The sequence below is a fragment of the Xenopus tropicalis genome, chromosome 7 (assembly GCF_000004195.4).
Source record: "Xenopus tropicalis strain Nigerian chromosome 7, UCB_Xtro_10.0, whole genome shotgun sequence".
Lineage (NCBI taxonomy): Eukaryota > Metazoa > Chordata > Amphibia > Anura > Pipidae > Xenopus > Xenopus tropicalis.
In genome coordinates this window covers 103,859,491-103,887,252 of record NC_030683.2, presented here as the reverse complement: position 1 = coordinate 103,887,252, position 27,762 = coordinate 103,859,491, and the positions used below count along the sequence as shown (strand labels likewise).

Sequence of the window (27,762 nt, the reverse complement as noted above, 5' to 3'; positions counted from 1 at the left end):
TTTACAGAAGTGTAGAAGTGTGTTTATTTAGCTCATACACATGTATGACGGGCAACGTTTTTTGCCGCCCTAGGCCCTTTATCAAGTCCTTTATCAATACCATAGAAATAGGCATACATATGTATGGATACTGTTCATTATCTGCTGATGCACCATGCACTCTCTAACTATGTCAGATCATCTAGATCAGTGATCCCCAACCAGTGGCTTGTGAGCAACATGCTGTCCACTACCCCTATTATGTTGCTCCCAGTGCCCTTAAAGTAGGTGCCCATTTTTACATTTCTGGCTTGGAGGTAAGTTTTGGAAGCCCAGAGACACAGTTTTACTCCACCAATGCTTTTTACATACATGCTTTTTTTAAGTAAAAAAGGTTGAATATCACTGATCTAGATCCAACACAATTGTAAGATGGTCTGTTGAACCTGCTATACATGCCCTGATGGTCAAGCAGTGTGGTTGATATCAGCCAAAGCATGTATGGCAAGCTTCAGGAACAGGTAACATAACAATGCTTAAATAAAACCATTGTATTCCTTGACTATTATCTAGGCTTTTCTTTACAATTTAACCCTTAATTTTCAGACTCCCACTGCCAGAGTTAATTATCGTTTACCCTTTAACATTGCAAGACATGAATTCCATTATATATTGCTGCCCAGGTATCTTTGGTTTGGATCAATATACACTCATGCAAAACATAGGCATATGTGCACAAGTCATTTAGGTAAGAATATTTTGAATATTGTACCCTGTAAATGTTGCAGAAAACAAATCCAGTTATACAGCCTCTCTGGTCAAATAAGTACAGGTATGGGATCTGTTAGCCAGAATGCCCGGGACCTGGGGGTTTACAGATAAGGTGTCTTATTACTATACCTTATCTTTAAAAAAAGATAATAATTTCTAAAAATGTGAATTATTTGATTAAAATGGAATCTGAGATGACTTTCCCGTAATTCTAAGCTTTTTGGATAACAGGTTTCCAGATAACGGATTCCATTCCTGTATCATTATGCTAAGTAGGCACTATAATTGTTACATATGGAAACAAGACATGAGTCCCATTCAACTGATAATGTATAAGTTAGTTCTCACAAAGGAGGAACTGAAGCAGTAGGCTAAAATAAAATATGTGGATTCTCAAGCGCAAGAAGAAGTAATACATAACTGCACAATTCTATATAATATATATATATAAAATACATTTTAGATCTTCATTCTACTTTGAAGAATATCTTCACACAGGTATTAAGAAACAAGACGGAAAGTGCTTGCTGTACAAATGGTGATTGTACCAAGTGATCCCATTGTATTTTCCATAAACACCTGTCTATAACCCAAAAAATACCTTATAACATAAAACTACAAAGCTGCCCTCTTTGGCCAGTTAATATGCTTTGTATGCAGTTAAATGAGTTTTTCTGTTTTCTAAAAGATTGCATGTTTAATATACTGTGCTGCTAACATGAAAAACCCAGTGGCAACTTAACAAGACCTACCTTCTACTGCACAATCTGTACTGAAATCCTTATTAAATATGAGAAATAACACAATTAGATTTTGAGACAGTTATGTTTGATTCCCAGTATGACTGATTTGGCCAGTGCTAGGTTTAAGTGTGACTGACTAGAATGCTGTAAATTGGTAGGAATGACTGCCAAAGAAACAGCTAGTTAAGGAAAAGTAATCCGGTAAAATTGGGAAACTAAAACTCCTTTTACTTGGACTACAATGAACTACAATAGCCCTTAATTAATGCATATATGTTTCAAGGAGTTCCTATTGTATTTAATGTGAAGGTACGGACAGCCATCAATCCAGTCCTTCTATTGCTCTCCAGTTGTCAACTCTCCATGGAGAGTCCAAATATTTTAAGGCCTTGTTGACAGGGCTTCTTTCAGATGGATTCAGAGCCATTAACTTGCTGAGCATGTCCATAGACTCTGCAGTCAGTTTCTTCCAATGACGGGATAAGTCTTCGCTGCTGCCTGTTTCTTGCCACACCACATAGTCTTCAAAGAATGGGTCAGAAGGAAGTGTTTTCTCCCAAGGAAAATATCCTGTCATGAGACAGAAGAGAAGAACCCCAAAAGCCCAAGAATCAAGAGCAAAATCTATGGGCATTCCTTCCCCATTCCTGGTGTTACTTAGTTCGGGTGCAGTATAAGGGATAATTCCTGATACCAGTTTCAGCATTGTGCCTCGGGGTCGAGTTAAACCGAAGTCTGTGAGCTTGATGCGCTGGCAGTCCCGGCCAAAGAGTAGCACATTCTCTGGTTTAACATCTCGATAGACCAGTCCTCTGCTATGAATGAATTCAAGGGCACTGACCAGTTGCTTAGTACATTGCTTGCCTGCTTGTTCAGGTACTCCTTCCTATGGGGAAGAAAAAAATCTATATATGTACAGTTTATTGTACTACAAAGACAAATCCAACAGATTACAAGACCTTCTTATTTAAAAGAAGCATTTCTTATAATTAGAGAACTTAAATTATATATAAATCCCCCACAAAAAAATAGTAAATAGTAAGGCTGCAGCATCCCCATAATCATTCAGGTTACTTTATTATTATACTTACCTAAGACTTATAACTAACAAACCACGTCCCATGCAGTTTTCTGGGTATATACAGTAGAACCCCCACTTTAAGTTTTTTAGGGAACCAGAAAAAATGGTGCAAAATCCGGGAAAATGTAAAATCAGGGAAGTTTATTATGTGTTATATACAGGTATCAGACCCCTTATCCGGAATCCCATTATCCAGAAAGTTCTGAATTACAGAAAGGCCATCTCCCATAGACTCCATTTTAATCAAATAATTCACATTTTTAAAAATGATTTCCTTTTTCCCTGTAGTAATAAAACAGTACCTTGTACTTGATCCCAACTAAGAAATTATTAATCCTTATTAGAGGCAAAACAATCCTAATTGGTTTGATCACTGTTTAAATCGTTTTTTTAATGGACTTTAGGAGATATGAATTACAGAAAGGTCCCATATCTGTAGTAGTGGGACCACAAAACAATGGTGTAAAATGCAGGAAAACTTAAAATCAAGATATGTAAAATTGAGGTTTCACTGTATACCTGTTTTCTTCTTAGCTTATTGCTTGGGAAGCAAGCTGCAGATTGCTTCATGAGTGTTACAAAGTCTCTGATCATGAATTGTGTTGAAAGTGAGGGTAAATCATCTGATACCTTGAGCTCTTTGTGACTCTTTCCATTGTCCATAGCTTCAATGCAAGGTTTAACTGCATATTATAACTGCATGAACTGCATACCCATACAAACACTACAAACATTAATAATAGTAGTGATACCGAATGGTGCCTGTCTAGTGACCATAGAAGCCTAAGGGGCCTATGTATTATGCTGTGTAAAATGAAATTAAATGAAAAAATAGTGTAAAATAAATGGCAAAGTTTGCCATCCGAACGCCAGGTTTTACGCTGTTCCAGTGGAAGAAAAAAACATGTAAAAAAATGATTCCAATTTTATTTTTACACAGCAAAGGCTGGCAATGTGTAACAAATTTTTACACAGCATAATAAATAGGTCCCTAAGTGTACTTCAGCATGCTGGATGTGTGTATGGCATGGTTTATATAATACACCAACATACCATCAATGGTGCTTAGTCTTTAGGATCTAATACCAAGCTACTTAGATCATGTACATGATTCTTTTTTATTTGTGAATATAAACATTGCAGTCACCTATAATTACCCCTTGTAAGATTTAAGATGTATGATCACGGGATGACCATGTCAACCCTAGAATAAAATGTTATTTAAATAACTGTATGTTATACATGCAGTACAGGTATGTGATCTGTTACCTGGAAACCTGTTATGATCCAAACTAATATATACCGTAATTAATCCTTATTGGTGGCAAAACCATCCAGTTTTGTGTATTTAATGTTTTAATAATTTTTAGTAGACAAGGGATTGGGATCCAAATTACGGAAAGACCCCTTCTCCGGAAAACCCCAGATTCCCGAGCGTTTTTGAATAAGAGGTTCCACACCTGTATATATATATATATGTAGTGATTCTTACTCTGGGTTTAATAATGGAGATCAGATCCCTCTGCAGAGCAGCTTCATACAGAAACCCATAATGTTCTGCAGACTCAAATGCAATTCCGAACATGCCAATGATGTTTGTGTGGGCTGAGAGGGTTAGCGCAACACAGTATTCATAGAGGAAATTTATGAAATTTTTATCTTTATACAAAAGCTGTTTTTCCAAAATTCCTTCATTGTCTTATGACAATAATTTTTATTCAAAATCCCAAAACAATCCAGGCACAGTGATCTAGAGCGGTTGCAAACAAAAAATATATCATCAATAAATCTATGTAAGATGTGTAAAATAAAAGATCCCACAAGAAAATTACTTCTCTCCCACCATCCAAAAATAGATTTGTGTAAGAGGCACATTTGCCGCTTTTTGTTGTACTAAGGTCTGTAGTACAGTATTATCAAAGACTTAATAGTTATGGTAAAGGAAAAAGTAGTAGATCCAACAAGAAAGTATTTGTGTCCTTATTATAGGTACTCCTCTTCAACGGAAATATATTAGAATATAAAGACTCAACAACACATGTAACCACAAAACTGTCAGGGTCTAGTGCAGTGATCCCCAACCAGTGGCTCGTGAGCAACATGTTACTAGTAGAAAAAGAGACAGCAGGCAGGCACTCTGGTATCCACGGATCATCAAAAAAATCAGGAAAAGCAGCTTGTAGTCTTCATAAAAAGTTTACATTTTATTTGATCCAAACATAAAATTTACAAACAGAAGCCTTACGTGTTTCGTTCCATAAGGGCACTTAATCATAGGCTCCTGTTGCTCTCCACCCCAATGGAAGTTGCTCCCAGTGGCCTCAAAGCAGATGATTATTTTTGAATTCCTGGCTTTTGGGCAAGTTTTGGTTGCATAAAAACCAGGTGTATTGCTAAACAGAGCCTCCTCTAGGCTGCCAGTCCCCATAGGGGCTACCAAATAGCCAATAACAGCCCTTATTTGGCACCCCCAGGAACATATTTTATGGTTGTGTTGCTCCCCAAGTCTTTTTACATATGAATGTTGCTCACGGGTAAAAATCATTGGGGATCCCTGGTCAAGTGTCACATGTTGGGTCTTTCTGAAAAAAACAGAGTTGTTAATAATGTATGATCCCAAATATTTAACTTGTGGCTATAATTAGTCATCTATATCTATAAGATACCGTCTACTTTAGGTCCCCTTGTTTGATCTAGTGGAGTTTTAATGAATTGGTTTCTCTTGGATTTTGGCACCCCTTTATCCGTAGAGCTCTTTACAGGTCTGATACAAATTTAATTTGTGTTGTCTATGGAACAGGGACCTTCTGACTAAGGCAGACACATTATTTTGTTAAACTGATCAGGAAAGCCGGTAAACCAGTATAACTTATTGTGATGTAATTACAAATTTTTCACAAATATTGCAACAGAAAGCTTCACTGATAATTTCAGCACACAGTTCTCCAAATTGAATATGAGATGTTGTTATCGGTTTATAGGTACGCAGGTCCCTATTCTTTTTACCGAAATTGTTGAAATGAAGGCCTAACTTTGGGTTTGCAGGTTGGTGTGATGAATATTCTTGGGCTGAAATGTTTGTGCAGTGATGAAAATTCAGCTGTTCCAAATAGCTATTATTACAGAGAAAAGGGAAATCATTTTTAATCATGTGAATTATTTGATTAAAGTAATAACTATAGTAAAATTGAGTCTTTGATAGATGGCCTTCCTGTAATTTGGAGCTTTCTGGGTAAAGGGTTTCTGGATAACAGATCCCATGCCTGTATATAAATTTGGCATCTAAAAGCTTGCAAGTTCATGTAGAAGTCAATGGAAATTGCATAAGCAAAAATCAATCAATTTTTCAATTCTATCAATTTGAAATATGGCAGACTTAAAATGATGGTTAGAATGTGATTTCCAATTGTTTTTACTTCATGTTATTACATGATCTCGTTTTTTAATAAATAAGTGCACATTCAAAATCTACACACTACATGTTATACATAATATTCTGCAAGGATCCAAAAACCCCTAACTAATAAAACATTAGAATTTACTACTATTTTTAACACAGTTTCATTTATTTTGAAAGCATGTATTTGTGTTGTACAGATATATGTTCTGCCATTGGTTATTAACTTCATAATCAGTGCAAATTGTCTGGTTCAGTGCGGTTTAAAATGTCCCATGTAGTTGGCCAATAAGGTGCCATACTGTGTGGGCCAGATTATATCAATGTAAAAAAGGAATCTTACCCGCACACCCTGGCACTCCAAACGGTGAATTCTGGAGGGATCGGCACCCTCCCAAACAGTCCAAACGTAAAATAAGCAACGGCACTCAAGGCAGATCAAGCAGGCAAGCCCTTGCAAGTTTATTGGGAACGTGCAACATTTCGGAGCACTGAAGCCCCTTTATTAAGCTTGATAAAGGGGCTTCAGTGCACTGAAATGTTGCCCGTTCGCAATTAACTTGCAAGGGCCTTCCCTGGTTGATCTGTCTTGAGTCCCGTTTCTTATTTTACATCCATATTATATCAAAGTCATGTCATACACTGTAGTCTATGCTGCAGAGGCAGGCAGGGTGCCATAAAAATACCTGGAAGGGACACACCCAGCCCATGTTGGTTGTGTACCAGGGAATAAATTGATTAAAATTTCACTGCTCAGCTATTTTTTTTTTGGTTTTTTTTAATCTACATGGAAAAACAGTACCCAAATGGTACCCAAAATTAAAAATGTTAATGCACCTCTATTCTCAAAGTGAGACATACATCTGTTATCCGACACAGAGCAATAACGAATCCTTGGCAGTGTTTTACAATGAAATATCTGGGTGCTTGAGATTTATATATATATCTGTAGAGCTGAATATAATCCTCCGAGCGTACTCCATGTGCCTATCATCTGTCCTGAACTAGATGTTAATTCATAGACCTGTTTTATCAATGTTGTGTTAGTAATGTTAGCCTCAGCTATTTTTTTTTTTTCACTTTTTGATTGGGAACATTACGCTACTGCTATTGGCACAATAAATATTTTATGGCAAAGTTACCCTAGAATAACACTGCACGTTGTAGCGCAAATTCACTATTGCATATCACAGTATATAAGATATCACGTTAGATATTTATTTTGTGCCTGATATATTCACTTTTATTACAAGACAACTATGATCTATGGCCTAATTTTTGAGAGAAATCCTAGGTTTGTATAGCGCATCAGGCTTGGGGTTTTCAGCTGTCCATAATATTTGAGAAAATATATAAAATAAAAGTAGGAGGTTGCTGTCAATTTACTGAGCAGTTGTCATATTAACTCAAAACAATCATTCAAATCTGTACATCACTTGTTCAACATGAGTGCAATACATAGGGCTTGTGCTGGACACACTTTTGCCTGTTGTTTTAATCATGATAAATCAGAGTAGGGTAGGTGGTTTTTCAGTGAGGTTGTGGAATGCTCTTCCGAGTGATGTTTTGATGGCAGATTCTGTTAATGCCTATAAGAGGGGCTTGGATCAGTTCCTGAACAAGCATAGTATCCAAGGCTATTGTGATACTAAAATCTACAGTTAGTATTGATGTTGGTATATATGGTTTATGTATGTGTGTGTATAGATAGGTCAGTATAGGTTTGTGTGTGAGTGTATAGATAGGTCAGTATGGGTCTGTATGTGAGTGTATAGATAGGTCAGTATGGGTCTGTATGTGAGTATATAGATAGGTCAGTGTGGGTCTGTATGTGAGTGTATAGATAGGTCAGTGTGGATCTGTATGTGAGTGTATAGATAGGTCAGTGTGGGTCTGTATGTGAGTGTATAGATAGGTCAGTATGGGTCTGTATGTGAGCGGATAGATAGGTCAGTGTGGGTCTGTATGTGAGTGTATAGGTCAGTATGGGTCTGTATGTGAGTGTATAGATAGGTCAGTATGGGTCTGTATGTGAGTGTATAGATAGGTCAGTATGGGTCTGTATGTGAGTGTATAGATAGGTCAGTGTGGGTCTGTATGTGAGTGTATAGATAGGTCAGTGTGGATCTGTATGTGAGTGTATAGATAGGTCAGTATGGGTCTGTATGTGAGTGTATAGATAGGTCAGTATGGGTCTGTATGTGAGTGTATAGATAGGTCAGTGTGGGTCTGTATGTGAGTGGATAGATAGGTCAGTATGGGTCTGTATGTGAGTGGATAGATAGGTCAGTATGGGTCTGTATGTGAGTGGATAGATAGGTCAGTATGGGTCTGTATGTGAGTGTATAGATGGGTCAGTATGGGTCTGTATGTGAGTGTATAGATAGGTCAGTATAGGTTTGTGTGTGAGTGTATAGATAGGTCAGTGTGGGTCTGTATGTGAGTGTATAGATAGGTCAGTGTGGGTTTATGTATGTGAGTGGATAGATAGGTCAGTATGGGTCTGTATGTGAGTGTATAGATAGGTCAGTATGGGTCTGTATGTGAGTGTATAGATGGGTCAGTATGGGTCTGTATGTGAGTGTATAGATGGGTCAGTATGGGTCTCTATGTGAGTGTATAGATAGGTCAGTATGGGTCTGTATGTGAGTGTATAGATAGGTCAGTATGGGTCTGAATGTGAGTGGATAGATAGGTCAGTGTGGGTCTGTATGTGAGTGTATAGATAGGTCAGTGTGGGTCTGTATGTGAGTGTATAGATAGGTCAGTGTGGGTCTGTATGTGAGTGTATAGATAGGTCAGTATGGGTCTGTATGTGAGTGTATAGATGGGTCAGTATGGGTCTGTATGTGAGTGTATAGATAGGTCAGTATAGGTCTGTATGTGAGTGGATAGATAGGTCAGTATGGGTCTGTATGTGAGTGGATAGATAGGTCAGTGTGGGTCTGTATGTGAGTGGATAGATAGGTCAGTGTGGGTCTGTATGTGAGTGGATAGATAGGTCAGTGTGGGTCTGTATGTGAGTGGATAGGTCAGTATGGGTCTGTATGTGAGTGTATAGATAGGTCAGTATGGGTCTGTATGGGAGTGGATAGATAGGTCAGTGTGGGTCTGTATGTGAGTGGATAGATAGGTCAGGATGAATCTTGCGTGTGAGATAATCAGATTACCAGTGCAAAATGGACGTCTGCTTCTCTGTAAACAGTGACAACAATGGTATGTAGGTATTTGAAGAACTGAAATATTTTTGCAGATTGCTGAAAGGCAACATAATTAACAATAGTGGAAAGACAAGGGTAAGCAAAAAAGAGACTGGTTTTGCATTCCTATATTGAACCCAAGCAGGAGTCAGGACCACCACTGGCTCCTTTATACTAGGCCTTTAGCAACTATTGTAGTCCAAGGCAAGATTACAACAAAGATACTGTTCCACCTCTTGTTTGGATATAGATGACCATTGTCATACAAATATATATAAAAAATCCCGTAGCACACCAGTAATTTACAGAAGTGTAGAAGTGTGTTTATTTAGCTCATACACATGTATGACGGGCAACGTTTTTTGCCGCCCTAGGCCCTTTATCAAGTCCTTTATCAATACCATAGAAATAGGCATACATATGTATGGATACTGTTCATTATCTGCTGATGCACCATGCACTCTCTAACTATGTCAGATCATCTAGATCAGTGATCCCCAACCAGTGGCTTGTGAGCAACATGCTGTCCACTACCCCTATTATGTTGCTCCCAGTGCCCTTAAAGTAGGTGCCCATTTTTACATTTCTGGCTTGGAGGTAAGTTTTGGAAGCCCAGAGACACAGTTTTACTCCACCAATGCTTTTTACATACATGCTTTTTTTAAGTAAAAAAGGTTGAATATCACTGATCTAGATCCAACACAATTGTAAGATGGTCTGTTGAACCTGCTATACATGCCCTGATGGTCAAGCAGTGTGGTTGATATCAGCCAAAGCATGTATGGCAAGCTTCAGGAACAGGTAACATAACAATGCTTAAATAAAACCATTGTATTCCTTGACTATTATCTAGGCTTTTCTTTACAATTTAACCCTTAATTTTCAGACTCCCACTGCCAGAGTTAATTATCGTTTACCCTTTAACATTGCAAGACATGAATTCCATTATATATTGCTGCCCAGGTATCTTTGGTTTGGATCAATATACACTCATGCAAAACATAGGCATATGTGCACAAGTCATTTAGGTAAGAATATTTTGAATATTGTACCCTGTAAATGTTGCAGAAAACAAATCCAGTTATACAGCCTCTCTGGTCAAATAAGTACAGGTATGGGATCTGTTAGCCAGAATGCCCGGGACCTGGGGGTTTACAGATAAGGTGTCTTATTACTATACCTTATCTTTAAAAAAAGATAATAATTTCTAAAAATGTGAATTATTTGATTAAAATGGAATCTGAGATGACTTTCCCGTAATTCTAAGCTTTTTGGATAACAGGTTTCCAGATAACGGATTCCATTCCTGTATCATTATGCTAAGTAGGCACTATAATTGTTACATATGGAAACAAGACATGAGTCCCATTCAACTGATAATGTATAAGTTAGTTCTCACAAAGGAGGAACTGAAGCAGTAGGCTAAAATAAAATATGTGGATTCTCAAGCGCAAGAAGAAGTAATACATAACTGCACAATTCTATATAATATATATATATAAAATACATTTTAGATCTTCATTCTACTTTGAAGAATATCTTCACACAGGTATTAAGAAACAAGACGGAAAGTGCTTGCTGTACAAATGGTGATTGTACCAAGTGATCCCATTGTATTTTCCATAAACACCTGTCTATAACCCAAAAAATACCTTATAACATAAAACTACAAAGCTGCCCTCTTTGGCCAGTTAATATGCTTTGTATGCAGTTAAATGAGTTTTTCTGTTTTCTAAAAGATTGCATGTTTAATATACTGTGCTGCTAACATGAAAAACCCAGTGGCAACTTAACAAGACCTACCTTCTACTGCACAATCTGTACTGAAATCCTTATTAAATATGAGAAATAACACAATTAGATTTTGAGACAGTTATGTTTGATTCCCAGTATGACTGATTTGGCCAGTGCTAGGTTTAAGTGTGACTGACTAGAATGCTGTAAATTGGTAGGAATGACTGCCAAAGAAACAGCTAGTTAAGGAAAAGTAATCCGGTAAAATTGGGAAACTAAAACTCCTTTTACTTGGACTACAATGAACTACAATAGCCCTTAATTAATGCATATATGTTTCAAGGAGTTCCTATTGTATTTAATGTGAAGGTACGGACAGCCATCAATCCAGTCCTTCTATTGCTCTCCAGTTGTCAACTCTCCATGGAGAGTCCAAATATTTTAAGGCCTTGTTGACAGGGCTTCTTTCAGATGGATTCAGAGCCATTAACTTGCTGAGCATGTCCATAGACTCTGCAGTCAGTTTCTTCCAATGACGGGATAAGTCTTCGCTGCTGCCTGTTTCTTGCCACACCACATAGTCTTCAAAGAATGGGTCAGAAGGAAGTGTTTTCTCCCAAGGAAAATATCCTGTCATGAGACAGAAGAGAAGAACCCCAAAAGCCCAAGAATCAAGAGCAAAATCTATGGGCATTCCTTCCCCATTCCTGGTGTTACTTAGTTCGGGTGCAGTATAAGGGATAATTCCTGATACCAGTTTCAGCATTGTGCCTCGGGGTCGAGTTAAACCGAAGTCTGTGAGCTTGATGCGCTGGCAGTCCCGGCCAAAGAGTAGCACATTCTCTGGTTTAACATCTCGATAGACCAGTCCTCTGCTATGAATGAATTCAAGGGCACTGACCAGTTGCTTAGTACATTGCTTGCCTGCTTGTTCAGGTACTCCTTCCTATGGGGAAGAAAAAAATCTATATATGTACAGTTTATTGTACTACAAAGACAAATCCAACAGATTACAAGACCTTCTTATTTAAAAGAAGCATTTCTTATAATTAGAGAACTTAAATTATATATAAATCCCCCACAAAAAAATAGTAAATAGTAAGGCTGCAGCATCCCCATAATCATTCAGGTTACTTTATTATTATACTTACCTAAGACTTATAACTAACAAACCACGTCCCATGCAGTTTTCTGGGTATATACAGTAGAACCCCCACTTTAAGTTTTTTAGGGAACCAGAAAAAATGGTGCAAAATCCGGGAAAATGTAAAATCAGGGAAGTTTATTATGTGTTATATACAGGTATCAGACCCCTTATCCGGAATCCCATTATCCAGAAAGTTCTGAATTACAGAAAGGCCATCTCCCATAGACTCCATTTTAATCAAATAATTCACATTTTTAAAAATGATTTCCTTTTTCCCTGTAGTAATAAAACAGTACCTTGTACTTGATCCCAACTAAGAAATTATTAATCCTTATTAGAGGCAAAACAATCCTAATTGGTTTGATCACTGTTTAAATCGTTTTTTTAATGGACTTTAGGAGATATGAATTACAGAAAGGTCCCATATCTGTAGTAGTGGGACCACAAAACAATGGTGTAAAATGCAGGAAAACTTAAAATCAAGATATGTAAAATTGAGGTTTCACTGTATACCTGTTTTCTTCTTAGCTTATTGCTTGGGAAGCAAGCTGCAGATTGCTTCATGAGTGTTACAAAGTCTCTGATCATGAATTGTGTTGAAAGTGAGGGTAAATCATCTGATACCTTGAGCTCTTTGTGACTCTTTCCATTGTCCATAGCTTCAATGCAAGGTTTAACTGCATATTATAACTGCATGAACTGCATACCCATACAAACACTACAAACATTAATAATAGTAGTGATACCGAATGGTGCCTGTCTAGTGACCATAGAAGCCTAAGGGGCCTATGTATTATGCTGTGTAAAATGAAATTAAATGAAAAAATAGTGTAAAATAAATGGCAAAGTTTGCCATCCGAACGCCAGGTTTTACGCTGTTCCAGTGGAAGAAAAAAACATGTAAAAAAATGATTCCAATTTTATTTTTACACAGCAAAGGCTGGCAATGTGTAACAAATTTTTACACAGCATAATAAATAGGTCCCTAAGTGTACTTCAGCATGCTGGATGTGTGTATGGCATGGTTTATATAATACACCAACATACCATCAATGGTGCTTAGTCTTTAGGATCTAATACCAAGCTACTTAGATCATGTACATGATTCTTTTTTATTTGTGAATATAAACATTGCAGTCACCTATAATTACCCCTTGTAAGATTTAAGATGTATGATCACGGGATGACCATGTCAACCCTAGAATAAAATGTTATTTAAATAACTGTATGTTATACATGCAGTACAGGTATGTGATCTGTTACCTGGAAACCTGTTATGATCCAAACTAATATATACCGTAATTAATCCTTATTGGTGGCAAAACCATCCAGTTTTGTGTATTTAATGTTTTAATAATTTTTAGTAGACAAGGGATTGGGATCCAAATTACGGAAAGACCCCTTCTCCGGAAAACCCCAGATTCCCGAGCGTTTTTGAATAAGAGGTTCCACACCTGTATATATATATATATGTAGTGATTCTTACTCTGGGTTTAATAATGGAGATCAGATCCCTCTGCAGAGCAGCTTCATACAGAAACCCATAATGTTCTGCAGACTCAAATGCAATTCCGAACATGCCAATGATGTTTGTGTGGGCTGAGAGGGTTAGCGCAACACAGTATTCATAGAGGAAATTTTGCTTTTTGGTGTGCATCTTTGGAAGAAGCTTCAGAGCCATTGGTGTTCCTTAAAGAAAATAATAGAGTTATTTGTTAAAAAAAAAAAGAAAATATACAAGTCTCTCAGAAATAGGCAATTACATTTACATACAAATTTTCTTTTACATTTTCGTGTTTTATAGAAATGTTTCATTTTACCTTCATTTAATAGTAGTACATTCACTGTGCAGTGGTTAATAAACAGCTTAGCACCTAATAGAGTTATCATTTTAAATGGTTTGATCATTTGGGTATGAACATTAAACTGCTTTCTAGACCTTTAACACAGAGAACTGAATAGCACCATGCTAGTAGTCTTTCTTACTTTGGAACATGAGATGAACTTTAACCATTGGGTCATTGCTTTTAGGCCCTGCCTCAGTATCTGTTTGTTTGGATGTTACCTCTCTGGCGATGGATCACCAATATCACCTGTCCATATTTCCCCCTTCCTAGCTCTTTTATGACTTTGTAGTTATCCGACACCTCCATACTGGTCAGCGTTTGGGCAGTCAGTTGCATCATCTCATCCAGCATATTGGCTGCTTCAAGACCACTGTTAAGATTCATAGTGATATGACCTAGTAACACACAGGACAGATGGTATTACCATTGGCATTATTCAAACATCTATAATCCATCAATATGTGCATTTATAGAGTTTGTATGAATAGTAATATAGATTTTACTGCAATGGCAATATAATAATTGTGTCAGTCTCTTGCCTTCACATACACTTCCTGGCAGGCAAAGTTCTTACATCGTCAAAATCCTTCTATCCCCGAATAAAACACACTGAGCATACAGTGTGCAGCACATTTTGTTCTTTTCATTCATCAGTGTTAAATTTAAATTTTAGCTGGTCATAAGATCCCATACGTAGCCAAATCATTCAATGAAATAGGAACATATTGCATAGATCTTATTATGTAGAATTATTTATAAGATATGTCATGTCTCATGTCTTCCAAGAGCAGGGATCCCCAACCTTATATACCTGTGAGCCACATTCCAATGGAAAAGGTTTTGGAGAGCAACACAAACATGAAAAATGTTCCTGGGGGTGCTAATGAGAGCTATAATTGGCTATTTGATAACCCCTATGTTGACTGTAAGCCCACAGAAGGCTCTGTTTGGCAATTACATTGGGTTTTTATGCAATCAAAGCTTGTCTCCTATCCAGAAATTCAAAAATAAGCACCTGCTTTAAAGCCACTGGGAGCAACATCCAAAGAGTTGTCGAACAACATGTTACTCATGAGCCACTGGTTGGGGATCACTGTTCTAGGGGGTAATCCTAGTCACAACACTGTTATGGTACTAGTTCTAGAAAATGAAATGTTAAAGAGGATGTAAAGACAAAACTTAGATATACATTCATTAAAAAATCTGCACAATTTTTATAAAAAATGCAATCTTTTGCCTGCAATTCCCCCTTTCATTGAGCACACAAATCTTTAGACAGCTGAACTACTTCAAATCAGTGCTGCTCTTGGTTCTGGCAGTGTGCGGGGTTGTTTCATGTGTTTGCTTCTCACTAAGGCTAACCTCGGGTGGAAACTACCCTGCACACTGCTCTCCTGCTGTCCAGTACTTGGAGCAGCGATGATGGTCTCGCAGTAGTGCAGCCAGGGACTGTCAAAAGATCTTTGCAGTAAGTAATTAGAGTAGTGGAGTGAAGGGAGATGTTGTAGGCAAAACATTGCATTTTCTATTCTAGCACTGGCTGCTCTATCCTAGTAAAGCGATACGGACAAGGCTTCTGGTCCTGCATTTAGCTTCAGATCTCCAGGTATGGGATCTGTTTTCTAGAAACCCATTATCCAGAAAGCTCCAAATTACAGGAAGCCTGTACAAAGCCCATCTCCCATAGACTCCATTCAGATAATTACATTTTTTTACAAGTTTATTTTTTCTCTGTAATAATAAAACAGTACCTTGTACTTGATCCCAACTAAGATATTATTAATCCTTATTGGAGGAGAAACAATCCTATTGGGTTTATTTCATGTTTAAATTATACTTTAGTATACAAACTATGGAGATCCAAATTACAGAACGACCCATTATCTGGAAGACTCCAGGTCCTGAAAATTCTGGATTACAGGTCCCATACCTATACTGCAGCAGCATCTCATGCATTCTGTTATACTTGTTCTTTTGCAGTTTTATTTTCCACCCTTATTGCAAAGCATTCTGATATAATTAGCTGAACTAACAATCTAACAAGGAAAATATTGGCTACAGAGTCGTACCTCAGTGACCACTATAGAACGTCACATGCTCAGCGTGAGAGAGGGGCGACATCGCCTTTGCAGTGGGATTATGGATTTATTTTTTTTCTCCTTGTAACGGGAAATATTTACGTTGGCACATTCCATTTTCATGTGCTAAATTGTCTAAAGGATACAGGTCTTAAGGAAAACTTTGTTTTACAGTGTGTTTATTGCATAGAGAGCTAAAAATCTCACAGATTGGTTTCAGGGCATTATACGCAGAGAAATCCGATAGCCCTACTGAAGTACACTTGAGCCCTTTAAGTTCACATGCATTATTCGTTCCACATATTTGTTCGCTGTACATGGACACCAATTGGACAAGTTGTAATTACATTACTGACACATTCAGCAATGTGAGGAATGAAGCACAGTTTCAGTAAGGGCACCGGATTATGTTATATTTCCGTACATTTCCTTGATTGTATTTTATTATTATTTCAGTTTCCCACTCTCCCTGTGGTGTGCTAATCTGCCAGAGTCTGCATGTTATCATCTACCCTCTTCCTTTCTTTTAAAACTCTTGTTTGCCTGACTCTCTAAAAGCTGGCCATATATTAGATTTGGTGGGCAGTTTGTCCCTTACCATCTTGTCATATATGCCAGGTCCATTTCTTGATAAACCACCCTGTGATCCTATGATTGCAGATAATCAAATATTTGAAAATTTAATCTGCTGATACTCAATTGGTGGATCATGTAGCAAAGAGATCATTTCCCATACATTCAGATAAAATGCTAGGTCAGGTATTTTGACCAACCTACTTCTCCCTGAGACTATTGCTGCAATAAAAACATGTGAAGCCATTTACTACTGCTCCTTCCACATGTGCAGAACATAGTAACATAGTAAGTTGGGTTGAAAAAAGACATACGTCCATCACGTTCAACCATAATGCCTATATATAACCTGCCTAACTACTAGTTGATCCAGAGGAAGGCAAAAAACCCCATCTGAAGCCTCTCTAATTTGCCGCAGAGGGGAAAAAATTCCTTCCTGACTCCAAGATGGCAATCGGACCAGTCCCTGGATCAACTAGTACTAAGAGCTATCTCCCATAACCCTGTATTCCCTCACTTGCTAAGAATCCATCCAGCCCCTTCTTAAAGTTATATAATGTATCAGCCAGCACGACTGATTCGGGGAGGGAATTCCACAACTTCACAGCTCTCACAGAAAAAATCCTTTCCGAATATTTAAATGGAACCTCCCTTCTTCTAAACAGAGTGGGTGCCCTCGTGTCCGTTGGAAGGACCTACTGGTAAATAAAACATTAGAAAGGTTATTATATGATCCCCTTATATATTTATACATAGTTATCATGTCACCTCTTAAGCGCCTCTTCTCCAGTGTAAACAGACCTAACTTGGCCAGTCTTTCCTCATAACTGAGACTTTCCATACCCTTTACCAGCTTTGTTGCCCTTCTCTGGGCCCTCTCTAACTCAATAATGTCCCGTTTGAGCACTGGAGACCAGAACTGGACAGCATATTCTAGATGGGGCCTTACCAGCGCTCTGTAAAGGGGAAGAATAAGCCCCTCCTCCCGTGAATCTATACCCCTTTTAATACAGCTCAAAACCTTGTTTGCCCTTGCAGCTGCTGCCTGGCATTGCTTGCTACAGCCAAGTTTATTATCTACAAGGACTCCAAGGTCCTTCTCCATTATGGATTTGCCTAGTGCAGTCCCATTAAGGGTATAAGTGGCTTGCATATTTTTACATCCCAGGTGCATGGCCTTACATTTATCCACATTAAATCTCATCTGCCACTTAGCTGCCCAGATTGCCAGTTGGTCAAGATCCTGCTGCAAGGATGTCACATCCTGGATAGAATTGACTGGTCTGCAGAGTTTTGTGTCATCTGCAAACACTGATACATTACTCATAATACCCTGCCCCAAGCATCAGCAAAGGGGAGCAAAACCATGCCATTTAGAGCTCATATGGACTTTGGACTTGAAAACAACTTCCTTGACTGTCAGGAAAGTGTTAATAAATGTGATGACATTCACATTGTAATAACAAGTGTTATTCTCCAGTATGAGTTTTCTTAAATCTCATTTTTTATTTACCAGCTAGGTAGTGGTCACTGTAAATTACAATGCCAGAGCAGATAGTGCTACAGGAGTCATTAGCAGCTCAATGAGCTCACAGGTAAAGCAACTTCAGTAAATTGTGTGATTGGAAAATAATGTCCGTCACTGGTAATTATTATCCCACTTGCCACTAAAGAAGCAAATATTTGGTAACAAGTAATTAACACATTCTATTTACAACATTTAGGATGGGAATCATTTGGGCTCTTTATTTCTTGTTGGCAGACACCTCGCCCTTTAAAATGAAGAAGAGGTCCTCGTGATTTGCCAGATTTTGTTTCCAACTGCAGTAAGAGCAGCAAGTCAGTATGACTGCTAACAGGCAAGAAAAGACATGTCAAGGACTTAAATAACACCAGCAAGAGGTTTCTGCACAGCACTTTCTAATAGAAACTTTCTTTCTTTCTTTCAAGGTGACATTGCATTAGAGGACTGTATTGTATATTAGAGGACATTATACATAGATAGCAGGATTTAGACCTAAATGTTTTCTGATCACCTCCTTGTGACTGCTATTATGCTGCAAAAACACAGATAAATGTACTTGCTGGTAAATGGGCCCTTCTGTTTGATGGTATTGTACACACTTTACTTATGATTTCACATGCATCAGTGTTTTGAAAGAAATTTTGTTTTCCAATCGTCCAATATCAGCTGATAATGATAAACCTAATTTTTCTAGCAAATTTAATACCATTAATCTAAGGCGCCATGCTTGGTGCACTACTGGGTCCCATCTTTGCTGTGGGTGCATTGACCCATCCATTGCTTATAGAATTGCCAAACAAAAAAGTCAATTAAAAAAAAAAGAAATGTTTATTACTTGACTTTTGGTCTCACACACAAACCATCATCTGGAGTGAAAAACATATATAAACTTAATGAGCGTTGACATCGGCAGCAAGAAAACACAAAACATGATACCAAGGTCATCCTGAGAATAACTGAGCTGCATTCCTTTTCCCTCCATTACCACTTTATTAAGAGTCTTATAAAGCAGTAGTTCATAACAGCTTCATCTGTGCTACTGTTCCCCCGCTGAGCTGACATCTTATCTGTCCACACAAATGTTCTGCTCCTCATCTATCTAAAGTGAGCTCATAGACTTTCCAGACCACCTATTCCTTTTTCCTCGCCGTCATGCACACTTCTAGCCAGCTTTCTCCAGCTCTAGGGATTCCTTTTTCTTTGCCTTAACAGAATTACACAGTTAACAGGCCACAGAATGCATATCTAAAATAGTGACTTAATTGCTGTGAAAACTGTAAATCTGATATCTCTGACAAAACAGAATCCAGCTGGTAAATGGAAAGTGTCCCACTGCAAATCTCAAACAGTCATCTACAACAACAATTAAACTGTCTGATTTTATGAGCAGAATAGCATGCAGGAATGCCTATGTAAAATACTTTTATGGGCAGTTAGATGACATTTGTTTAGTTATGTGGACGTTTTTATGGGAAAAGGGGCTAATGTCTGTCTGGTGTGTGTAAGGCTAAGTATTGCAACTAAATATTAGATTATATGTACATGCCTCTTTTAATATGTATACCATGAATTTTAAAGGGACCATTGCCATGCCTCACTCTTAGCACAGTGTCTTCAAACAGTTTATATGTTAAAGGGAAAACTATACCAAACAATGTAGGTCTCTATAAAAAATATATTGCATAAACAAGCTCATATTTATATTACTATCCCTAATTTAATGACTGGACTGTTTAGCCAATTTTTAGTGTAATTTATCACTCTTAAATGTGGGTTACAAATACTTTTACACAATAAATGGCAATTCTTTTGTCACTTCATCTTCTCCTCCAATGTACATATAATTTTATTATCTTTCTCACCATTTATTGTATGGGTAACCATAAGTAAGCTACATTTAGACATGTTATATTGCTTCAATTGCTGAACTCTTTAGAACATTTGTAAACCATAAAATTGGGAACTGAATGTAATGTATTAGTTCAACTGCCTTACAGTTTCCATCTAATTCATGGTGTCTTCGTTCAGCTTCACTGCACATGCCAGCATCACGTTAGCCACAAATCCTCGTGAAATCTAAATATGAGCAGTGTTTGTCACTGCAGCTCCTGCTAAACATGCCTCATTAACCAACCTGCTCTCAAAGTCACAGAGGTCTGTTACACACAAGCCCAGCCTTTTATGTATGTGATGTTAACAGCTTGATGCATAAAACACACCTGTTGGGAACAATATGCTTTCAGTATATCTTTTAACCTTCGTGTATCCATCCTTTTGTTTCGTTAGTGACCTGTAAGTCTAGATGCTTTATTTAGTTAAAATGTGATTGTATGACATTTGACAGCCTGCGAATGGGCAAAGGGTGATAATATCTCTCTAATGGGACTACAAGGTGTAACACTTTATTAGATTAATAGACAGTTTTACACCAAGAAAAAGAATGTTTGAGTGTACTTTGATATTAACAGCTCTTATAACACTATGGGGTAGTTTTATCAAAGTGTGAAATTAGAGCTCCCCACAGTAACATTCCACTGCCCTCTCTATTTGTTTCCTGGAGGCTAAGAGAAGCGAATCCTCTACCTTCTGCCTCTCTGTATAGCTGTATTGACATCACAGCTTCTCCCTGCGTGTAGCTACACGGAGTGGCAGTGGATAGAAACATGGGCATTTTCAGATCTCCTCTCTGTTTAGCTAGATGCAGGCGGAAGCTGTGATTGCCGGTCAGCACAACCAACGCTCTGTGTGTAGATGCGTATATGATGATGTATCAATGGGTGAAAGTCTGAGTTTACCATTTGTTAAATATGCCTCAAAAAATCTCATAAAAATGAATAGAGAACAGTGGAATTTTACTGTACTGAGCTCTAATGTCACATGTTCATAAATCTGCCCTAATTGTCTAGGGAACCTTTTTGAAAACTGGGCTGTGATAATGAAATCCAGGTGTTATCAAAGGTCAAATTAAAGTTTTATGCTTTTAAACACCTTATTGGTGCTTTCCCAAAAAGTCGCATTGCCAATTGTATCCTTTATTTTACCATAAAAAAACATGGAGATGCTATCACCAGGTTGCTGGATAATATGTATTAAAGATACTTAGGAGCAATAAAAGATTCAACTAAGATCTATTTGCTATTTTAGCATGAAAAACATGGAGATGTTATCACCAGGATGCTGGATAATATATATTTAAGATAGTTAGGAGCAATAAAAGATTCAGTAACTGTTGCTTTTACATTTAAGAGACTATGGTCTCTGTGTAATAACAGATATAAACCGAATTAACTTTGCATTCCACAATGCAAAAAAATGTTCATTGTGCATTTTATTATACAGCTAATTTGTGTATGTTAAGACCAGCTTGAAGGCGTCATAATATTTTGTGCTCAAAAGAACTCATTTCATTAAGACATTTTATTATATTCACTGTCATACATCAAATCACACAATCTTTTTTGGTTAAGTTGTAATGTGCTCACAAAGTATATCTTAAATTTGCACAAAGGCAAAATAATTAGGACACAGGAAAAATCGTTAAGGTTGTGCATTTTTGTACCACTATCGTTGTTTAGCACATAGTGGAGCTTTCATTTAAAAGTAAATAATTTATATTAATAATGTATAAATATACTGTAAACAAAATTACAAACCTCACTTGACCTAAGAATAATACATTACCTCCTGTCATAGTATAAGCTTTATACTGGTATGGTAATATTGCTAAACAGATTTTGTTTGCGTTATACATATTGCTATAAAATTTTTTTATTACTAATAATGTACACATTGTGAATATCTTATTGCAAACCATATTCTCACTTTAAAGTTGCTGACAAATAGAGAGAATAAAACATTAAGCAGGTGGCCTGACTGTGTTTTTTATCGTTTCAAAGTTAAAAGGAAAGTACTTTACTTCTAAAAACTCTGGGGGCATAAATGCACATTTTACAACTTATTACTAAACCACAAGGAAAGTGTGTATTGACACTTACCATAAGAAGTTTTTTTTCCCATAGTGCAACAATGAATGACAGACTTGCAATAGCAATCATCTGACAGTCTAGCAGCTGCTAGTACTTTAAAAGATATGTTTGCACATAATTATAATGGTATGTACAAACCAAGTGTCCTAAACATATAAATGCACTCGACTTTGTATCCAAGCAATCTGTGTAAAGCAAAGGAGACCTAATACTTGGGGACAGATAATGAGGAATCATATCACAGAAAACCGGTTATTTTAAGGAAGAGGATATTAATAATCTTACTTTCCAAGAACTTAAACTGTTAATTCATGCTTCCTATCACTGCATGTATAGTTTGCACAAAGTAAGAGTAAATTCTCCAAAGGCAAAATATCACAGGCTGTGTTATTTTTTAATCTTAAGCCAATAATTAAATTGTTTGTATCGTTGCATATATTGCTTATGCCTGTGTGCTCTTTGATATGGAAATGCATTTCTATATGTATATATAAAACACTGTCATCTCTTTTTTGTTTATGTATCTAACATCTATACATATAAGGGCTGCGGCACACGGGGAGATTAGTCGCCCGCGACAAATCTCCCTTGTCGCAGGTGACTAATCTCCCCGAAATGCCATCCCACCGGTGAAAATTTAAATTGCTGGTGGAATGGCATACGCGGTGCTGCAATTTCCCGAAATCGCGAAAGTTGCCTTGAGAGGAAACTTCCGCGATTTCGGGAAATCACGGTGGCCGCGTATGCCATTGCGACTTACATTTTCACTGGTGGGATGGCATTTCGGGGAGATTAGTCGCCCGTGACAAGGGAGATTTGTCATGGGTGACTAATCTCCCCGTGTGCCACAGCCCTAAGTGTGTTTTGCCTCATTTTAGACATACAGGCGGCTAATCCCAAAAAAAGCAGCTACATAACACGGTAGAAAACGCATTACTTGGGTAATGGGCCCACAAGGCAGTTCTATTGTGTCAGCAGCAGACTACTGGAAGCATTAATTAATACATTTGAAGAGACCTGAAAAGTGGATGTAAATGCGGAAATGGAATATATCAATATTCTCTCGAGCCTTGTTTTTTGCATGAGCTTGGGTCATCGCTAACACTTACACACTAATAATGATAGACAAGTGCCATTAGGTATTTTTGTTCCTTAGTCCTGTCATCTATTAAATTTCATTAAAGCACTTAAACGTCATGTGCAACTGTGTTTTTCGAGGGGGTGGAACCATGTGGTGTAAAAATAGCACCATGCCCATATTAACTTAACCTCCATAACACCATATATGATCATCCGGGTTATATTTGACCAAATATGTTGCTGCACTTATTGCTCAGTTTTAGGCGTATTTCACCACCATATTTTATACATAAATGAATCTCTTTTTGCCCTAGAAGATGGTTCCTACGAGTTTATGAGGGTACTGAGTTTATAGTTTGTACAATGAAAAAGTGTGCATTTTCCCCCTGCACAACATTTTAAGCAATGGTAAAATTTAACAGCAATTAAAATTAAATTTTCTTTATCTGTTAATTTGTCTGGTATGTTTCCTAATGTGTAAATGCATTTCTGTAGGGAAGGAAGCATAAGGTTCAAAAATAGATACAGTCAAGTATACGCATACTCCTAATGACCTTCTGCACCCACTGCCATATAGTTGCACTGACAATTTCAAGGGTGACTGTTTCAGACATTTATTTGGGGTGGGATTACCTTGTTCCATATGTTTATATAATTTAAGTCTGCAATAATAACATATAAAGAATGTAAAAATCCAAGAATTGCTGTATTATTTAAACAAACAAGGTTAATAACAAGTTTAATGCCTGTTAAGGGTAATGTTAATTCCAAAATGAATGGAGAAAGTTCTAAAGTGATGTCTGCCTTATGGAATCCTTAAACTAAACCAAAAAGGAAATTAATGACTTCTGGTCACTACTAGTGAATAATATCATATCTTAAAGCAGGAGGAGCTTTCACTGTTTCTTAAAAATTAGAGCACAAGTAGAACACTGGACCAGGTAGTCACTATTGATAATTAGAGGCTTTGTATTTCTTACAGAAATGTTAACATCATGTTAAGTTAATCTTAATCTCCCATATTCAATTTTTCCCAATTCTAACAATGTTTTTATTGGTATTTGCTTATTTTATCTACCTTGCTGTACTATGTGCTTTTGGCCTTTTTTTTATCATGTTAGTTGAGCAAAATAAACTTTACTTACCCTACATAAATTATATAAATCTTGTTCCCCTTAGTCTTGTAAGTACACAATCACAGCAAGCAGGCAGCTGCCATTTTGTAAACACTGTTATTAAGACAAGCTTTGCATCATCCCAAAGTCTTGTTTATGCTCCACAATCTGGCACCTGATGCCCATGCCCATGTACAGGATACATCAATGCAATGATATCTAGTAAGTGCTGAATGGAAAATGAAGGTAATTTCCTGAAATATGACTGACAGCTGCAATTTTTGAATACATTTATAACAGGTATTTATGTTTTAATAAAAGATTTGGGGTTTTATGTTTATTTTGCTTCTTTTTTTTTATACAGATTTTTATGTGTTGGTGACAGATCCCCCTATTTATTATTGGCTGACAAAAGCTACCGTGCATTAGAATCCATAAGAACTGGACAAGGGCAATGTTTTTTAAATTTCTTTAATTAACACTTGCTGGCAGTAATTTCAGTGTTAATTTAGTTAACCATTAATAGCTAAATTAAATTTACTCAGCTTTCAGATTAGGGAAATGATTCTTTAAACTGATGAAGAGCAAAGATTGGACTATTTCTATATTAGCAATATGCTGATATAGTAAAACTACAACCAGCAGATTGGCCCATTGATGGAGAAAGGGTATATATATTGTTTTGGAAAAGCGCATTGGTTAAAGGGTTAGTACAAAAGCAAACTTATCAGTGGAATGTTCCATGAATAGAATTTCCATTGTGGTATCAACTACAGTACAACATAATGGCATACCAGGCACTCAGTTATTTCTGAAAAGAACATGATTCAGTATTATACAGAGCTGTTCAATGACAAATAACAAATGAAAGCCAATGGTGCTGTCCAGCTTTTCAAGCAGTGCTATGGAGCCTCATATGGCAGAGGTTACTGTAGATCAGTAAGTCAGTATTTCAGTCTTGGAATAAAATATACTTCATTTTCCAAATATGATACTAAAAAATGAAGTGTAATTACATAACTAATAGGAGGAGTAATGGAAAGAGCAAATTGAGCTCATTTGGGGTAAAAAATCAAGGTAGGAAACACAATTGTATTATTTTATTAAAAAAGATGCCACAGAGTGCAAATGTGGGAAACTAAATGGAGCTAAAAAATTAAAATACATAGCTGCATTTTCAGTCTGACTGGATTTGATTTCTGCTTCATACCCACATTTCCACAGCTAAACTAAGAAATGTATATATAGATATCATCATGAACAAGATGAGGTAAATCTGTGTATCAATTTTTTGCAATCATGGTGAAAAGAATGATGTACTTTACAATGCACTGTTGGCTATTCTATGTGTTATTGTTGCTTAGAGTTAGGTTCATGCCCTCTCACTGTGTCACTGAGCACTTCCTGTGTTGGCCTCTCTGCCCTGCAGGCTCTGCTTTTGCACTTCCTGTCTCTTTCAAATGACTGCATCTTGTTCCAGACTTTACTTCTTTTCAAAAATTCCACCTTGCTCTAAACAGCTTTTTTTCTGTAAATTACTCCAATTACATATTAAATAGGTTTAATCTAAATCACCTCTCTCTCCTCCATGACGTACAAAATGGTGTCTCTTCTTGAAATGTGACAGAACATGTTTGCCATTAATGACATTAACAACTTTACATATGCTTTTTCTGATATGTAACAAAACAGGGATACAAATAAAAATACAACAACAGTTATGCTTTTTCTGATATGTAACAAAACAGAGATACAAATAAAAAGTGGCTTTTCTGTCCAAAATACACTTATCAATGCATTTTACACAGGCAAATAAAACTACTTTTGATCATTTACTATGCAAAATATTTTAGTAAACTATCATTGCATCCATTAAATTAATAATTAAATATTACTAAATGTCTTAAGGGCTCTTTCAGATGGATATATATACTGCAGGTGCAGATGGCCTCCTTAGGGTAACACACAGCTAAAACCCTGATGTGAATGAGCCCTAAGTGACATTTAATTTGTGTTTACACAAACGCAAGGCACACTGATAAACAGGTGTTAGAATATACACTCATGCACATTCTCTGAAACAATATTTTTTCCTTGGTTGTCACGCCGGGATTGCTGGAAAGCCACGAATGCTGATCTGCAGCTGACACAATGTTTCCTTTCACACTATTTCTATTTAAAATTAAACTTTTACTAACATCAAAAAACTATACACGTTTTACTGTGGTTTTCATACAATATGCACACATTACATATTATAGCATTGCAAGCAGTAAAACTCATTCATATTATCAATCATAATATTCATTAAGATAAAGAAACATTTACTATTTGAAATAATGTTTTTTGTTTTTTTTTTAAATTGCACTTTGCAACAGAATGCCAGAAACAGCTCTTGATTATTTTTACACGTTCCTTAATTCCTGCTGCACATTGTGAAAGACATAAACTGTAATTTTAATTCACACTGTCAGATGCATAAATCATTGGCACTATCCTCATTTTCGGTAGGCAATAACGTGCTTTCTTTAACACGGCAGCTCAGTACCTGTTGCAATAATGCTACTACGCCATGTCACATGTTATGCTATTAGCTTTTTGCGTCTTCTCAGAAACACCTGCATGTACTTGTGAAATGAAATGAAAGCATGCTGTGTAGTATCTCCCTGTCGCTCTCACTATATGTGTGTATGTTTGTGTATGCAGTCACCTCTCTCACCTCTTTTCCTGGGGTTCAAAGGCTGTGCTGTGACTTGGCTTGTGCTCTTGTGTGTCTGGTCCTCACAGTGACTTCAATCTATCTTTCTAAAGTGTGCATTCTGGTCTGCTGCCAGCTTTACCCAGGGAGTGAGGCTACTGACCAGCCCCACCTCTTTTTACCCATGATTTGATGAGACCCTGTTTTTCAGTTCCTTCGCATGCCACTTTAACTGTGTGGATGCCGAACAGGCCATTGCATGCATGGAGCATATTCACTTATATGCTATAGGAGCTGGTGAATAAAAATTTTAAAAATCATGCCTACATACGGTCAGAGCGTCCATAAACATATGTCCCACTAGATGGAAAAAGTAATGGGACTGACTGGAGGCATGTAACTGTTAGCAGTTTTGTCAGGGGCCACACCTTTTATAAATGAAGCAGTTATACAATAGGAATCCAATTTCATTTCAGCAGTTACATTGCTGAGTTTTCAGTTGATTTCCCACTGGGGCCAAAAATGCCATGTGCTTGAGTGGGGGGTGGTAAAAAAAACTTGCCGTGCACCGTTGCCCTATACAAAATACATAATAATACATCCATAAGGAATGCTTACTTTGCAACTAATTCAGATAGCTGCATATAAATCTTTTTAGTTTGCAGCATGCATCTATTTTACTTTCTAAATAGCAGAATGTGGTTTCAGTTGGCAAATCAGTATCTGACCAGTCTAGGTTAGAGTCCTAGTCTAGAACAAAAGGACTTTTACTTTTAATTTTCCAGATATTATTAAGGGGTGCAAGTGT

General features: G+C 37.1%; 1 protein-coding gene across 3 annotated transcripts; it reads right to left on the bottom strand.

Annotated features, from left to right (window-relative positions):
• sbk2 (SH3 domain binding kinase family member 2) lies at positions 1 to 27,081 on the bottom strand. 3 transcript variants are annotated; one of them, XM_031905378.1, is made up of 5 exons: positions 26,976 to 27,081; positions 14,118 to 14,294; positions 13,691 to 13,741; positions 4,067 to 4,218; positions 1 to 2,379 (listed from the first exon to the last, which is right to left on the bottom strand). In XM_031905378.1, the coding sequence occupies exons 2-5, from the start codon at positions 14,281 to 14,283 to the stop codon at positions 1,816 to 1,818; spliced, it is 933 nt and encodes a 310-aa protein (XP_031761238.1). In that variant the 5' UTR covers positions 14,284 to 14,294; positions 26,976 to 27,081; the 3' UTR covers positions 1 to 1,815. The 3 variants fall into 3 exon arrangements, with proteins under 3 accessions (XP_031761238.1, XP_002938316.1, XP_031761239.1); XM_002938270.4 differs by lacking the exons at positions 1 to 2,379; positions 4,067 to 4,218 and adding an exon at positions 9,473 to 11,851 and having other exon boundaries at positions 13,539 to 13,741; XM_031905379.1 differs by lacking the exons at positions 1 to 2,379; positions 4,067 to 4,218; positions 26,976 to 27,081 and adding exons at positions 9,473 to 11,851; positions 15,969 to 16,889 and having other exon boundaries at positions 13,539 to 13,741.
• Between the last annotated feature and the right edge of the window lie 681 nt (positions 27,082 to 27,762).

Bases quoted from the DNA above. Each gene is read 5' to 3' on its own strand.
- sbk2 (XM_031905378.1), bottom strand. From the start codon at position 14,283: ATGAATCTTAACAGTGGTCTTGAAGCAGCCAATATGCTGGATGAGATG. The intron at 4,219-13,690 runs ATTTCCTCTATG...AAAATTTCATAA, and splicing joins GATGCACACCAAAAAGCAAA to ATTTCCTCTATGAATACTGT. The intron at 2,380-4,066 runs GTAAGAATCACT...TCTTCCCCATAG, and splicing joins TCTCCATTATTAAACCCAGA to GAAGGAGTACCTGAACAAGC.